General features: G+C 42.0%; 2 protein-coding genes across 5 annotated transcripts in view; one reads left to right on the forward strand and one right to left on the reverse strand.

The window, feature by feature from the left end:
- The window catches only part of hpn (hepsin), a 25,715-nt gene continuing 11,479 nt past the window's right edge, over positions 1 to 14,236 (reverse strand). For 2 of the 3 annotated variants that reach the window (XM_040012988.1, XM_040012989.1), the window contains exons 3-13: positions 11,859 to 11,966; positions 11,632 to 11,673; positions 11,300 to 11,429; positions 11,094 to 11,213; positions 10,863 to 10,903; positions 10,411 to 10,576; positions 9,909 to 10,099; positions 7,306 to 7,401; positions 6,887 to 7,029; positions 6,539 to 6,703; positions 1 to 463 (exon numbers count right to left, since the gene is read on the reverse strand). In XM_040012988.1, the coding sequence (XP_039868922.1) occupies positions 419 to 463; positions 6,539 to 6,703; positions 6,887 to 7,029; positions 7,306 to 7,401; positions 9,909 to 10,099; positions 10,411 to 10,576; positions 10,863 to 10,903; positions 11,094 to 11,213; positions 11,300 to 11,429; positions 11,632 to 11,673; positions 11,859 to 11,966 (1,247 nt within the window). In that variant the 3' untranslated portion in view covers positions 1 to 418. The remainder of the gene's footprint in view (positions 464 to 6,538; positions 6,704 to 6,886; positions 7,030 to 7,305; positions 7,402 to 9,908; positions 10,100 to 10,410; positions 10,577 to 10,862; positions 10,904 to 11,093; positions 11,214 to 11,299; positions 11,430 to 11,631; positions 11,674 to 11,858; positions 11,967 to 14,236) is intronic. The other variant, XM_040012990.1, reaches the window with a different exon arrangement.
- Positions 2,044 to 4,961, forward strand: LOC120722151 (uncharacterized protein C14orf93-like). Of its 2 annotated transcripts, none has more exons than XM_040012994.1 (7): positions 2,044 to 2,426; positions 2,621 to 2,682; positions 2,774 to 2,871; positions 2,953 to 3,071; positions 3,201 to 3,518; positions 3,599 to 3,683; positions 3,773 to 3,821. In XM_040012994.1, the coding sequence occupies exons 1-6, from the start codon at positions 2,148 to 2,150 to the stop codon at positions 3,632 to 3,634; spliced, it is 912 nt and encodes a 303-aa protein (XP_039868928.1). In that variant the 5' UTR covers positions 2,044 to 2,147; the 3' UTR covers positions 3,635 to 3,683; positions 3,773 to 3,821. The 2 variants fall into 2 exon arrangements, with proteins under 2 accessions (XP_039868928.1, XP_039868927.1); XM_040012993.1 differs by having other exon boundaries at positions 2,057 to 2,426; positions 3,625 to 3,683; positions 3,773 to 4,961.

The raw sequence follows: 14,236 nt of genomic DNA on the forward strand, positions 1-14,236 counted from the left end.
CCACAGAAATGCAAAGAAAATGGTGTCAGAAAAATAATGTAGTTTACAAACTGTAGTGGTTCTGATTACTGCAGTGAATCAGTAAGCTCATCACTTGAGATCCTCATGTCTGGGCTCTGTCTGTGTATCCCTGCAAAGACATAAGCCTCTGTTAACATTTGATAATATGTACGGTATGAAGGTGTGACTGTGTCACACCTGCATGTGTGTCCAGACTTTTCACTCTACAGTAAAGGCTCAGAGAGTTGTTAAAATCCTCAGAAAAATGCTTCAGTGAGAATGGAAGGCTTGACGAGAGGGGAACATCACAGCCTTGTTTCCCCCTGTCGTAGCACCTATGTAGTCACAGTATCACTTATGGGGACTGTCCATTTTGTCATCCAAGAGTGGAAAAAGCAGAAACATGAAAGCAGGAATCTCATGTCCGTGCCATTTTATGAACACCGGGTGAGTTTTGATAGTTCTGAGGAAAAACAAAAGCAGAATTGAACATGTTATAACAGGATGAAATTCTTAATTGTATCATTCTATTCATCTTAAAACATCAATATTCAGCAACCCATCCAAAACATTAACTTCAGGTCTTCTCATCAATTTCATGGGCACAGGTATATAACCAAGCACTAAGACATGCAGACTGCTTCGACAAACATTTGTGACAAAATGAGTCGCTCTCAGGTCTCAATGTGACACTAAATATTCCACAGTTAACTGTTAGTGGTATTATAACAAAGTATCCCTGATTGGGAAACAACTGCAACTCGGTTCGGTGAAGGCGGGATTATGGTGTTGGGTTGTTTTTCAGGAATTGGGCTCAGCCCCTTAGTTCCAGTGAAAGGAAACCTTAAAGCTTCAACATAAAGAGACATTTTATAATGGACTGCATTTATATAGCGCTTTTCTAGGCACCCAAAGCACTTTATATTCCACTATTCATTCACACACACTGGTGCAGGCAAACTACAGCTGTAGCCACAGCTGCCCTGGGACAGACTGACAGAAGCATATCGTGCCAACACCAGTACGGTAAAGTGTCTTGCCCAAGGACACAACGATCAGGACAGAGAGAGCTGGGGGATTGAACCAGCAACCTTCCGGTACAGATGAGCTTCCCAACCCCCTGAACCACGGTCGCCCCATGGCATTTTAGACAATTTTATGCTCCCAACATTGTGGAAACAGTTTGAGGATGATCCCTTCCTGTTTCAACATGACTATACACAAAGCAAGGTCCATAAAGACATGGATGAACGATTTAAATGTGGAAGGCTGACCTCCACAAAGTCCTGACCTTAATCTTACAAAACACCTCTGGCATGAATTGCTGCAGAGACTGCGAGCCAGGCCTTCTCATCCAACATCAGTGTCTGACCTCACAAATTGTGCAGGCTCATTAGGCCAGGCAGTGTTTTTCCAGTCTTCTGATGTCCAGTTTTGACGAGCCTGTGTAGTCTAATTTTTCCATTCTTTGCTGGCAGGAGTGACACCATCACTCCCGTGGCTGGTGTGCATTCAGAGATCTGCATACCTCTGTTGTAACAGGCCGTTGCCTTCCTATCAGTTTCTCCATTCTGATGTTTTCTTGAACTTCAGCAGGTTGCCCAACATATGTAAACACCACCACTGCGTTTCTGTCATTATTAGAAGATGATAAAATTCAAATAATACAGTAAAACGCTAATAAGAACATCGCCACGTGAAAGTGGGGGTTTTGAAGTAAGCAGCACAGTGAATTGCAGCAGAGGTGCAGGTAGAGATCAGGAATTTGTAGGCAGCACATAAAATCAGGAACTGCTGGGAATCTATGTTGAGCTTGAATTTCAGCTAGTTTTGCATGTCAGAGAAGCCTGGCACCACCCAGGTAAGGTGGAGGCTTTCACACGCAAATGAAAATACTGTAAGTTATAAAAATGCAAATGAGGTTCGGGGGCGAGGGGGCGCCACACCGGCCGGGAGTACCTGTGACCTTAGCCTCGCATATAATTGGATGAGGTTTCCATGTGACCAGGATCTTGCAGGTGATTGGAGGAACCTCGCGAAGAGCGTCTCTTATTACCATATGAACATGTTATTCTCCGCCTGGTGAGAAGTTGTCAGGCTGGGTAGATTTAGGACACCGTGTGTTGGCGGCTTGGATTTTCCGTGCAATGCCGGGACGTCGTTTCTCTTCCATCGCTCCGGGAACTCCTCCGCACAGACCGGGGCTGGCTGCTCCGGACAGCAGAGACCACAAACTGCTCACTGCTGTGAGAGGGCTGTCTCGTCAGCTGGCTCGATTTGCTGCTGATGTGAATGAGCAACTAACAGCGGTAAACGCAAAACTGCACTCCATAGACGAGAGGATGACCGCTTTAGAAGAAGTAGTGAACTCCCGCGCTTGTGTGGAGGAGAAAAGGAAAAGACGGGCGCACAATCCCAAGATTGCGGTATGTATGTGTGCATGTATGCGGCGTGTGCGTTAAGGAGGCAAAGGAGAGCCGCACAAACACCCCGAGCAGGAGAGGCAGAGAGAAGCCACTGCTAACTGCTATGCTCTAAACGACTAGCACATCTGACGAGCTGTGAACAGCTGGATGAGAGAGTTTGTTCATAAAGTCAATTATGGTGTTTTATTTTGTAGGAGGCGGTGCGTCGTTTTCATAACGCCAAGGGAAATCGCAAGCGCTACAATCCTGAAGAAGGGTGAGATATTATGTCGTGTAAGTTGTACAGGCTGTGTAATACATATATATCGCAATGTGATCGCTGACGTGTAAACATCTGGATTTCGCAGACTGAGCTCGCCTCACAATGAGGCAGTCACGTCTCATTTGGTCCAAGCTCTGGCTGAAAGTCCGGATTTGCACAACGTGGCTAGAGATGCCATTCTATGTAAGCACTGTTTGTGCTTTACTCTTTTACTGTAGCTTTGTCTGTTTCCAGGTTTGTAACATGCTCTCTTAATGGTTCCAGCTGCCTGTAAAACATACTATGAGACCATACGCAGGAACTTCCGCTACAGCCAGCCGGACCTTGCAGCCCAGGCTGAAGCAATGAAGACTGCAGCCCGCAGCCGTCAGAGAAGGAAAAGGGTAAAGTTATCTGATGTGATTTAAACTCACTGACAGTACTGCTGCACTGTTTTTCAGTCACATTAGTGCACAAACTGTCACCACACAGAGGTTGCACGTCCACAACTGTATGTACTGCTCTGCTTACAGCTGCTGGAAGCCAGGCAGGGAGTCCTCAGTGCAGATGAACTGGACTTCTGGAGGGGTGTAACAATTGATATGATGTCCGATGAGGAGGATGGTGCTGTTGAAGGGGTGGCTGGGTGGATTGTTAGGCCTCCTTCCTTTCGAAGCAAAGAACTCACCGATCTGTGTGCGACTCTTCAGGCTAGATTGGAAGCTAATCCAAAATACACATCTACACATCACAGACGTCTGCATATTGGACCGGATTCAGACAGAAATCCTCCAAACGCATACAATCCAGATGCAGCAAAGAAACATTTCAAAGAGCATCTTATCCCCCAGGTTGGGTGATGGTTTTATTAACTACTGAGTAGCACTCAAGCTTCCTTATAAGAATATAGATGAAAAAGATTATAATCCAGTTTGTGTCTTGGTGTGTTTTTTATAGAGAGCTATGAATCATCACAACTTTGAGAACGACTGCACTAGTTACAAAACTGAAGAACTGTAAGTTTAAAAACAAAAGCATGAGACGCATTCTTCTGTTTAAATACCTGCTGTATGTTTTATGATGTATTTGCTTTGTGTTTTGACAGACTGAGCTCGCCCGATGACACAGACATGTCTCCTTTGGACGACGCTCTAGCTGAAAGTCCAGAACATCACCGCGTGGATAATGAGATCCTCCGTGTGACTGTGGCCTAATGAAATGAATTAAATCTCTGACTGAATGTCACCTCAAGTCAATCTCCACACTACCATTGACCTGTATACACGGGGGGGGGTTCTAAATGTATTTATACCAAACATTATATTTTATATTGTACACTTTATCCTTGGTCTCTTATAACTGTCTCAGACTACATAAAGTTACTGACTGGTGAGATTAGGCTGTTATAAAATCATACAATCTTGGCTTTTCCACTCAAGAGTTTATCAAAGTTTTGATCAGTGGTTGCCAGTTTAGAGTTCTAGTCAGTGACTTAACCTTAACGATTTTGGGCCATCAAGGATACGTTGCTGACTAGAACAGCAGAGCTGAAATTAAAAGGAAATGCTCTTTTGAACTGGTCCTGAGCCTCTCTATCACAGTATGACATGAAGCTGATGTACAACAGTCCATTCTTTCCTTTTAGCGTCTCAATTTTTCCTCTCAGGAGATCATCAAGCCTCTGAGATACAGCAGTAGTTTTCTTTTTTTATCACACAATTATCCATCCATTTTCTTAATCATTGTCACAGTTGACATAGGATGACAAGCAAATCCATTACAAAGCTGCGGGAAATCACTCTCTTATCCAAACCTGCTGCCAGTTTGAAATTAACCCGACAAATATATTGTTGGGTTCTGGAAAATCGTGAAGAAGAAGCAACCAGCAGGATTTAACCAAGAACTTTGTGGCAATGTTCAGGCATCAACATGGTTCAATGGTGGTCACATCCTAGAGACCGCTGTGAGGACTGCTGTCTACATGTTGTAGCTGATTATGGTCATACATGACTGGCCTGTGGACTACTCTTGTTAGTGCTGTTATTGGTCGTTGCCAGCAGCAGAGAAGAGCAAAGTTAAAACACAGAAAGAGCGGAAGTGAAATAGTGTCCATTGTGTCTGTTCTTTTCATGCTTTATGTTTTTGATATGATGTCTCTCGTGCTTCTCTCGTTTGTGGTGAACACCACTGTTCCAGCCCACTTTTCAACCAGTGAACGTTCAACCACATTGAGGGTCCATAGAGGACGGCACATATTCATGTTTGCAATAGTTGCATACCCCTTTCCCTAGTCAAATACCTAAAAGCAATACCATAAAACAGGTTTTTAACTGCTGCACCACTGTGCCACTCCATGAAACACTTTGTGAGATAAAGTAAGTGAGTGTTGTTTTAAGTTTTATGCTTGCCTATTTATTCAAGCTGACTTTGCTCTTTATTGTGTTTTTGCGCGTGTGTGTTTGTGTGTGTATGAGATCATGTTGATGGTGCTATAAAAATCTACTTTATTATTACTAACTGATCCAGTAGTTTCAGCTGTATTTGCATATTTGCACTTTCTGCTCACAGGAAACATAAATATATAGTCTTGGGTGTAACTGCAGATTTACAGGCCTGAGGATGTCAGAAGTAAACCCACCAGTTCGTAGGTCTGGGAACATTATTGCCAAAAGTACTTGATTGTCTGCCTTCATATGCACAATAGCTTGAGGGACATCCCATTCTTAAGCCATAGGGTTTAATATGATGTTGGCCCACCCTTTGCAACTCTTCTGGGAAAGCTTTCCACAAGGTCTAGGAGCGTGTTTATGGGAATTTTTGGCTATTCTTCCAGAAACACATTTGTGAGGTCAGACACTGATGTTGGACGAGAAGGCCTGGCTCACAGTCTCCGCTCTAATTCATCCCAGAGGTGTTCTGTCGGGTTGAGGTCAGGACTCTGTGCACGCCAGTCAAGTTCTTCCACACTAAACTCGCTCATCCATGTCTTTATGGACCTCACTTTGTGCACTGGTGCAGATTCATATTGGAACAGGAAGGGGCCATCCCCAACTGTTCCCAGAAAGCTGGGAGCATGAAATTGTCCAAAATGTCTCAGTATGCTGAAGCATTAAGGTTTCCTTTCACTGGAACTAAGAAATTGAGCCCAATTCCTGAAAAACAACCCAATGCCATAATCTTCTTTCCCCCAAAGAGAGTTGCTGTTGTTTCCCAATCACTTCCATATTGTTACAATATCACTAGCAGCTGACTGTGGAATATTTAATAGAGAGGAAATTTCACAACTGGACTTGCCGCACAGGTGGAACCCTATCACAATAAAACACTGGAATTCACTGAGCTCCTGAGAGCGACTCATTCTTTCACAAATGTTTGTAGAAGTCTGCATGCCTCGGGGCTTGGTTTACACACCTGTGGCCATAAAAGTAGAATCATTGACACCTGAAGTCAATGATTTCTATCAATGCAATATAGTGCAACTGCAATACAAATGTAAATCAGGAATGTGTAGTCCAGAGGCTTCTGACAAGTCTCTTTTGACACAGACTTGTGATTATGAAGGTGTTTACCTAAGCCTGTATAACAGTGGATCAGTATTTATGACAAATCACAAGTGATTTTTCTTGGTGGCTTCTTCCAGTGACAGAATGTGAGCGAATGTAGTCACTCCTTTTCAGATGCTAATTAGATGTGTTCAGACTTCCAACCCCATCCCCTGCAAGTGATTCATTCTTGCACAAGTGAACATCACATGTTGCAAACAATTAAGATCGAAAGTGCTGGGACTGAAGGAGATTTGGCTGAGTGGATGGGGCTGCACAGACAGTTTTTATGCAGTGTCCGATGAAATGAAAAATGGCAGGACTCTTACCCTCATGGCTGAGGATATCCAGGGCAGAAATCGGGACACTCTTGTGTAGACACCAGGTTTCTTGGACATGGCACAGCCAGTTCCCCAGCTCACTACTCCTAGCAGACGATATCGAGTGGTCTTGGACAAGCAGTCTTCAGCCACAAAGGGTCCACCACTATCTCCCTAAAACAACAGACACACACTCACATTTTAACTACCCATGGGAAAATATAAGAGAAAATCACATGCACGACACTGATATAACATCAAACCAGTAAGTATGCCAATTTATATTCATGCCAGTAAAAGAAGGACTTATCAGACTAAACAAAAGTAGACAGAAATGCTGCATGAGCACAATCTGACCTGACAGGCATCAGTGCCTCCTTTCTCATAGCCAGCACAGAACATACTAGTAGTGATCTGGTTGTCGTAGTAGTCAGGAGCATTGCAGACGGCGTCACTGATGATGGGGACATTGGCTTCCTGTAGAACATCTGCTAGATGGCCTATAGTTTAGAATGATCAAAATTTAAATATGAGCAACTGTGTTTTTACCTGAATATAAACAGTCACGTACGAATAGTTGTTATCTGCAGTTGTCACAACTTAGTCACGCTACTGAAACCTTTCCCATTATATTTATGTTATTGTTATTTAGTGCACCGCAGTATTCATGCAAAATATGAATAGTTTAAATACAAAAACAACGACTGAATGCAAGAAGACGACGTTCTATAGAAATATTACCAAATTTATCAATAACTAATGTAACGTATACTCACCATAGTACCCTACATTTCCCCAGCCTGTCACTGTTCCCATCTGTCCATCTATCAGCCTTTGGCCATATGCAGGTAGGCAAACAGGCTGGATGTATTCTACACACAGAGACAAACATGAAACACAAACAAATATTTATTAACAAAACAAATGCATACATTTAATGAAAATAGCAGGCAGTTGATTTTGTCACATTTCATTAACTCATGTCACCCCCTGAAGAAAGCCAGCCATTCCTACCTTCCCTCTTACTTGATTCCCCCAAACCCCTCAGCTGTTCCCCTTTCATTCATGCTTGCTTGTTGACATCACCCAAAGTGTTTCCATCTTTTCTTTTCTTTTTTTGCAGTTCTAAATGTTGAACACTAGATGTCAGACATGATGTACTGGAATAACACTTGTAGTAGATGACAGCACAGAGATGTAACAGTATCTGACGCACTTCATCTCCTATCTGCAGTCTTTCTCAATTAGAGTAATTGAAGTAATTAGTTCAGTGCCTATAAGGTATCGTCACATTAGATTTTTTAAAAACCTGTGATTAATTATTTCATATTTCAGAATTTTGAGTGAGTTGCTTGATACTTTTTCCAGTATTTTATTCAGTATAAATACTGTTTATGCTCTGATATTTATTTTCTCCCCCCCTAAAATCTTGTAACTAATTGATTGTAGTAATTCTAGTTTATCACACACACACACACACACACACACATATATATATATATATATATATTAGGGGTGCAACGATACACAAAATTCACGGTTCGGTTCGGTTCGATACTTTGGTGTCATGGTTCGATATTTTTCGATACAAAAAAAATGTTCATGCCTTTTTAATTTGTCATTTATTAAAATTATAAATATATATTTTAACTCAAAAGTACAGTTTTTAAATTTAACCCTAACCCTTGTGCGTGTTTTTTATTTTGACAGCGAATGCGCACCTGCGGACCACTTATGTGCAGCCCTGGTTATTTAGCTCGTCATATTGCAGCCACAGAAATTATTTTGTCCATGAAACCATAAAGCTGCACTTTCTTTTTGCCTTATAGTCTGATTTGTCATAACTTCTCCGTTTTGTGGTAAGCTTTTCTTTGGCTGTCACTTCTTCACTATGACCTGTCTTATTTGGCTCAGCAGAACTAAAATATATATATCCTGCTGCTTTTACACACGGACTCACATAAGCTCAGCGATTCTCTGCACGATCAACCTCTCACATGTTTAAGCTTGCTGCGGGAGATTTCACTTGTCATGTTTGCATAGTAAGCTAACGATTAATAAGACGATGTCAGAGGAATTGGTGCACAAATTATCATCACTCACAGATCAGTGCTGTCGCTCTCTATACACAGTTCGCACGATTGCAAAGTGAAAGCAAAAAAACAAGCGCAAATTCAAACGCGATTTCAATATGTCACATATTGACAGTGGCTCACCGATGCCAATGACATAATTACCCAGCTACATTTCTGAAAGAATGCAAAAGCATTGACATATATTTTTCCTTCCTACAATAGCCCGACGGGCAGGGCAGAGATAGATTTTGGTAGCCCGACTGAAAAAAATCGCTAGCTCCAGGACGTCGGGCTAGCGATATTGCAAGCCCTGTATCTGATTGAGGAATCACTCATCTTTGGAAAAGAGAGTTTATTACAGAGAAATGTCTCTTTCCAAAATAAAAGCTATACTATCCGCTTCTTCTGGGCTATATTCTCAGCAGCATAAGGAGAATCATGTGCTAACAGCTGTCTAAATGACTCGGCTAAAGTTAGTAGCATGCTTGTTGTTTTGGTCTTTGCACTAGGATGATGTCGGCGTAAATGTGCAGTCATATTCGTTGTGTTCCCACTAGTGCTTTCAGGTTGATCTCGTTGAAATGACCTTAACGCCACAACACGGCAAATCTCCGTTAACGAGCTACCGCCGATCGCCCGTGTGTGGGGCTAGACGGCCAACACGTTAATGAGCTAACTGCGCTAACACACTAGTTCCCACCCATGTAATTGAGCATTGCATGGCACATCCAACATACTGTTTTACTTTAGTCCATGACTCGCTTACCTTCAGGGTCATACGTCACATGAAAACCAAAATAATTCCAAACGCCAGATCTGAATGAGGGTGGGGGAGGTCCATGTGTCTCGCTAGCTTGCCCTGCTCTCTTCCTTCTGACTATGCTGTCTGTGTTGAGCGCTCAGTGGATCTGCGCTCGACAGTGCAGCCTAGGCGGAGTAGTCGAACGCAGATTCACTGAGCGCTCAACACAGACAGCATCGTCGGAAGGAAAGTTGATAAAATAAATTACAAATGTTGTATTGTTCGATACATATGCGTACCGAACCGAAAGCACTGTATCGAACGGTTCAATATCGATACGAATATCGTTGCACCCCTAATATATATATATATATATGTTTTTAAAATGTGTCAAATATTCTGCACACAGTGCTTGTTTAAGTTTTAGTGTCACCCTAAAGCATCAGAAACAACCAACAGTTGCAATTTTTTTTTATCCTGAAAGTGCAATTATGTTGGATCAAATTTAGGAGGTAAGTTACTGAAACCAGGCAGATTTTGATGATGTGCAAATGCGTCCTACCATTGAAAGTGAGAGGCTGAGTGAGGGCCAGGACTGCGATGTCTCTGCTGTTGTCGTCAATGTTAGCATCCACAAAGGGCAGGTAGCTGCTGTGGTAAACAATGGTCTTAACCTCCGCTACGTTGGCATTGACAGGTTTATTGTAGATGGAGCCCAACAGCACACGCCAGCGATTAACAAAGCGATACCGCCTAGCATTAGAAGAGCAAAAATAGGAGAGCTGTGATGTGTTTTTTATGCACACAAACATCTAAATTTCCATGTAAACACTACGTTAAACAAAACAGCAGGCAGAGCAGTCTGATGATTGTCCCTATGTGGCGAGGGCAAAATACACACACAGCTATGTTGAAAATGAACTTTTCATAGAAGTAAAATTACAGTTTCATTCAAACTGTCTGTACAAATTTATTAAACTTTCGTGTATGCCTTGGATTTTCCAAAAAGCTACAATAATCCATCAAGCTGTTGTTTCTGTGTTAAATCTATCTGTTTCACTTACTCTGGGAAGCAATGAGTTGCAGAAACAATCCAGCGGTCTGAGATAATGGATCCTCCACACTGATGAACACCATCGTACTGCAAACTGACTTGCCAAGGCCAGCTGCCGTGCCTGGCGTCCACACCACCCACTATACGGTCTGCCGCAAAACTACGTCTGCCGCAGTCTGGTTTAAGATAGTAACAGTGAGGAAAAAGACCAGTTACTTTTTAAACTCTAGTTGAAAGACTGATATATTATGGACAAGAAATCAATGAGAATAGCACCATTTAAAAAAGCAAACAAAGCAGACAATAGCTTAATAAATACATGTGAGATTAGTAGAAAGAAGACAAGAACAGACCGTGTCTGGGAGCTCTACACACCGGGGTAAAAACAGTGTTGGTGTTGGGTGTCGGTGTATAAAGTGGGCCAGTGTGTCAGACAGAATGAGTGGAGATCTGCGATCTTACCTTGGCACAACAGTGTGAGAACTTCCCGGCTTTCACAGTCACTGAAACAAAGACGGACAGAGTTAGTAACAACCTGACACAGAAAACATCCAAAAACTGAAGCCAGTGTTCGGTCTGTCCTCTATGTTAACAGAGAAGACGAGTGAAAGAAGAGACAGGAAGAGCAACAGAGAGGACAGTGTAGTAGAAGGGCAGACCGCTGAGAGACAGCCACTCAGGTGTATGCGTTACCATGGATACAATGAGTCTTTGATTTTCTTGCCATAGCTGAGCTCTTCCTGTCTGACGCAGAAGAAGTCTCCAGCATCGCCGCTGGCCTCTGACACGGCTGTGACTGAGTAATTCACCACGCTGAAACAAGCACGCGCACACATTAGTCCCGAGGATGACAGTGTGTCACACTGAAACAACGAGATACAACTGTGAAATTACCACACCTGACAAATCCCACTTCTTCACAGCTGATGCTAGCTAGCAGTTCATCAACTGGGGAGGAACACACCTGACGCCACCTCCTGTGAGTGGAGTCGAAGACTCTGAGATGCTGGTCAGGTGAATTTACCTGAACTGTGGGGAGTTATAAGAGCAACTTTTAAAACTACTGGTCCAATAGCACATACTCCTGTAATGTAGTATATATATATATATATATATATATATATATATATATATATATGCAGGGGGGGGGGGGGGTTCTGACGGTATCAATAATTAAAGAATGAAGAAAAAAGAAAGAAAGACATACATTCAAAGCTATCAGTAGACTCACCATCATACTGTTCTATGTCTTCCTCCATTGTGCAATATGTAACTACAAAGTTTAATAAAAACAGCACATCAGTTTAATCTGTTACAGCAAACAATGAAAGCATTTGCATCATCACACAGGGCACAGAGCACAGAATATCAACTGCTTGAAATATCAACAATAACAGATTATGTTCGTCAACACTTTTGAACCAAATGTGTGTAGGTGTGCAAGAACTGCAGTCTGACCTACGGCCCAAACGGCTGCTCCAATGGCTCCCAAGGTCATCAGCGTTACACACACTCCAATTACCCGACAGGGGGTCAGTACACAGGTCAGAGAGATGCCCCTGCTCCCTGCACACACACATTTGAGGACACACAAACAAGCATACATAAGATAGCAGAGGATAATATAAAAGCATCTTTGCACAGCAACACACTGACAAGCACAAAAGCTCGCATGCTAACATGCTTGTGCAGCACTCCAGCTTTTAACGTTACATAACACACCAACAAATACACTTTGCTGAAAAGGTGATGAAATCTAAAAGAGTAAATAGTGAGCTATACTAGCTGCGTAGCTGCTGTGTAGTTCATGTTTTTACTTTCCAGCTGCCCTTCAAACCCTCACAGAGATGGCTCAAGCCCCAGTGAGAGCAGACATACAGCACATTCCCTGGCACAAACTGAAAAGTACAAGTGACACTTACTGATCAATAGTCTAAAGTCTAGCATTTCTCCACCAAGCAAGAACAAACTCTTCAACTATGATATAGTGCCAAAGCTGTCCTGAGTGCACGTACTGTCTGTTTGTGTTGCACCTGCACTGGGGTGTCGCTCTCAGTGTTTCCCCTCCTGTCTGCTTTTCTCTGCTGTGAGAACAGCTTGTCAACTTGACCTTGAGTAATTACTCATTTTTCATTGCACACATGTGATGGACTGAAAACCTAACAGTATTACAGCATTTTAGTATGCCAGTCTCAAGTTCCTGGTGTTGTGTCGGGTTGCTCACTGTCATGATCTACAACCATTTGGTCTGCAGTTTGTTGTAACAGTTTCATAAGTCCTGTTCTTGCTTTGACAAGTTTGTTAAACTTCACTCAAATAATAATAAAGAAACTCGTTACGATAACTGTTAGTCTGCCATGCAATCCCTTATAGTGAATTATATGTCTCCCCCTGTCTCTTCCCACTACCAACCATTTACACAAACCCACTGTCGTTACAATCTTCATCAAGGTTATAACTACAGCACATCTAAAATCAGATGACTTGCAGCTTCAAATCTTTACTACTGTACTTCCACTTCTCCTCCTCCTTCATGTCCTTGGCATCCACAGTGATACAAGTATAAATAAAATACCCAACCACACTGACTATATCAACTTATATTTCACTTATGATATACTTAAGCACACCAGCATTAGTATAGTTATTAACTGGCCATGATGAAACTTATGGAAATACTAAACTGTAATATGTCAAGTGGCTACTTGAGTACACAAGTGCTTCACAATTTGACAAGTCATTTACTGTACTGTAGCATCTTTACCTTATAGTGTAAAGAACCTTAAAATGTACTCCTGAATTTAATAATAAGAACACCGCATTCTAGCCTCAGCTATGTGAACAAGTGTTTAAAAGTATTGCTGGTCATTTCACGTTCAAATCGTTTTAATAAAGACAGGAATACAGAGATCTAAGCTCATTTTAGATCATGGGGACAGATGCAAAGATACCTACATCTTGTGGTCAGAAGTTTACAAACACTCATCATGGGCATTGTGATTTGAGGCTTTCCATTAATTTCCTTGATCATTGTACGTGGAGTCAGTGGAATGACTGTACAAAATACATCTTTAAAGTATCTAAAAAACAAGAATTTGAATTATTTCTTTTGGATTTTCTCAAATCCACACAGCATCAGGAGCTGAATATGTACACTAATATTAGTTAAGTTTGAGGTCAGGGCTTTGAAAAAGCCATTTCAGAAGCTTAATATTAGTATACTTTGTACATTCCTAAAACTTTTGATGTGTGCCTGGATCCTTGTGCTGTTGGACTATTCAGCTGTGTCATAGGTTCAACCATCTAGCTAATAATTTGAGGTGAAGAACCTGGAGGCAGTCCATCTTCGTTCTTTCATCACTTTGTCCAATGTATCAGTACCACTGGCAGTAGAACAGCAATGATGCTACCACCACCATACTTGACAGCTCATACATTTTTCTTAGGTTTGAAAACCTCACATTTTCACCCTCAAACATATTTATTGCCATTTTAGCCAAATAGTTCAATCTTTGTCTCGTCTGATCATAACATGTTTGTCCAGAAAGCATTTGGCTACAAATTTCGAGCTTGAAGATGTCAATTTTAGAAAAGGGACTTCCTTCTTGCTCAGCACCGACTGACAAAGTGATGACATATCAGAATAACTTGTACTTACATGCAATTGCTTAAACTGAAGATCCTGTACTCCGCAGTAGTTGAGAAATGGCCCATTACGTGTCTGGAATGAACTTCCAGATCTTAATCCTATTGAAAATCTGTGTTCTGTGTTTAAAGGCCAGTTCAATGCCAGGAAACCAACCAACTCTTCTGCTGTGAAGAGTGGTCACATGTCC

Source organism: Simochromis diagramma, unplaced genomic scaffold (genome assembly GCF_900408965.1).
Source record: "Simochromis diagramma unplaced genomic scaffold, fSimDia1.1 OVJJ01000618.1, whole genome shotgun sequence".
Taxonomy (NCBI): domain Eukaryota; kingdom Metazoa; phylum Chordata; class Actinopteri; order Cichliformes; family Cichlidae; genus Simochromis; species Simochromis diagramma.

Excerpts from the sequence above, each read along its gene's own strand:
- LOC120722151 (XM_040012993.1), top strand. The coding sequence starts at position 2,148 with ATGCCGGGACGTCGTTTCTCTTCCATCGCTCCGGGAACTCCTCCGCAC. Across the intron at positions 2,427-2,620 it reads CGCACAATCCCAAGATTGCG|GAGGCGGTGCGTCGTTTTCA; the intron begins GTATGTATGTGT and ends TTTATTTTGTAG. Across the intron at positions 3,519-3,624 it reads AAGAGCATCTTATCCCCCAG|AGAGCTATGAATCATCACAA; the intron begins GTTGGGTGATGG and ends TGTTTTTTATAG.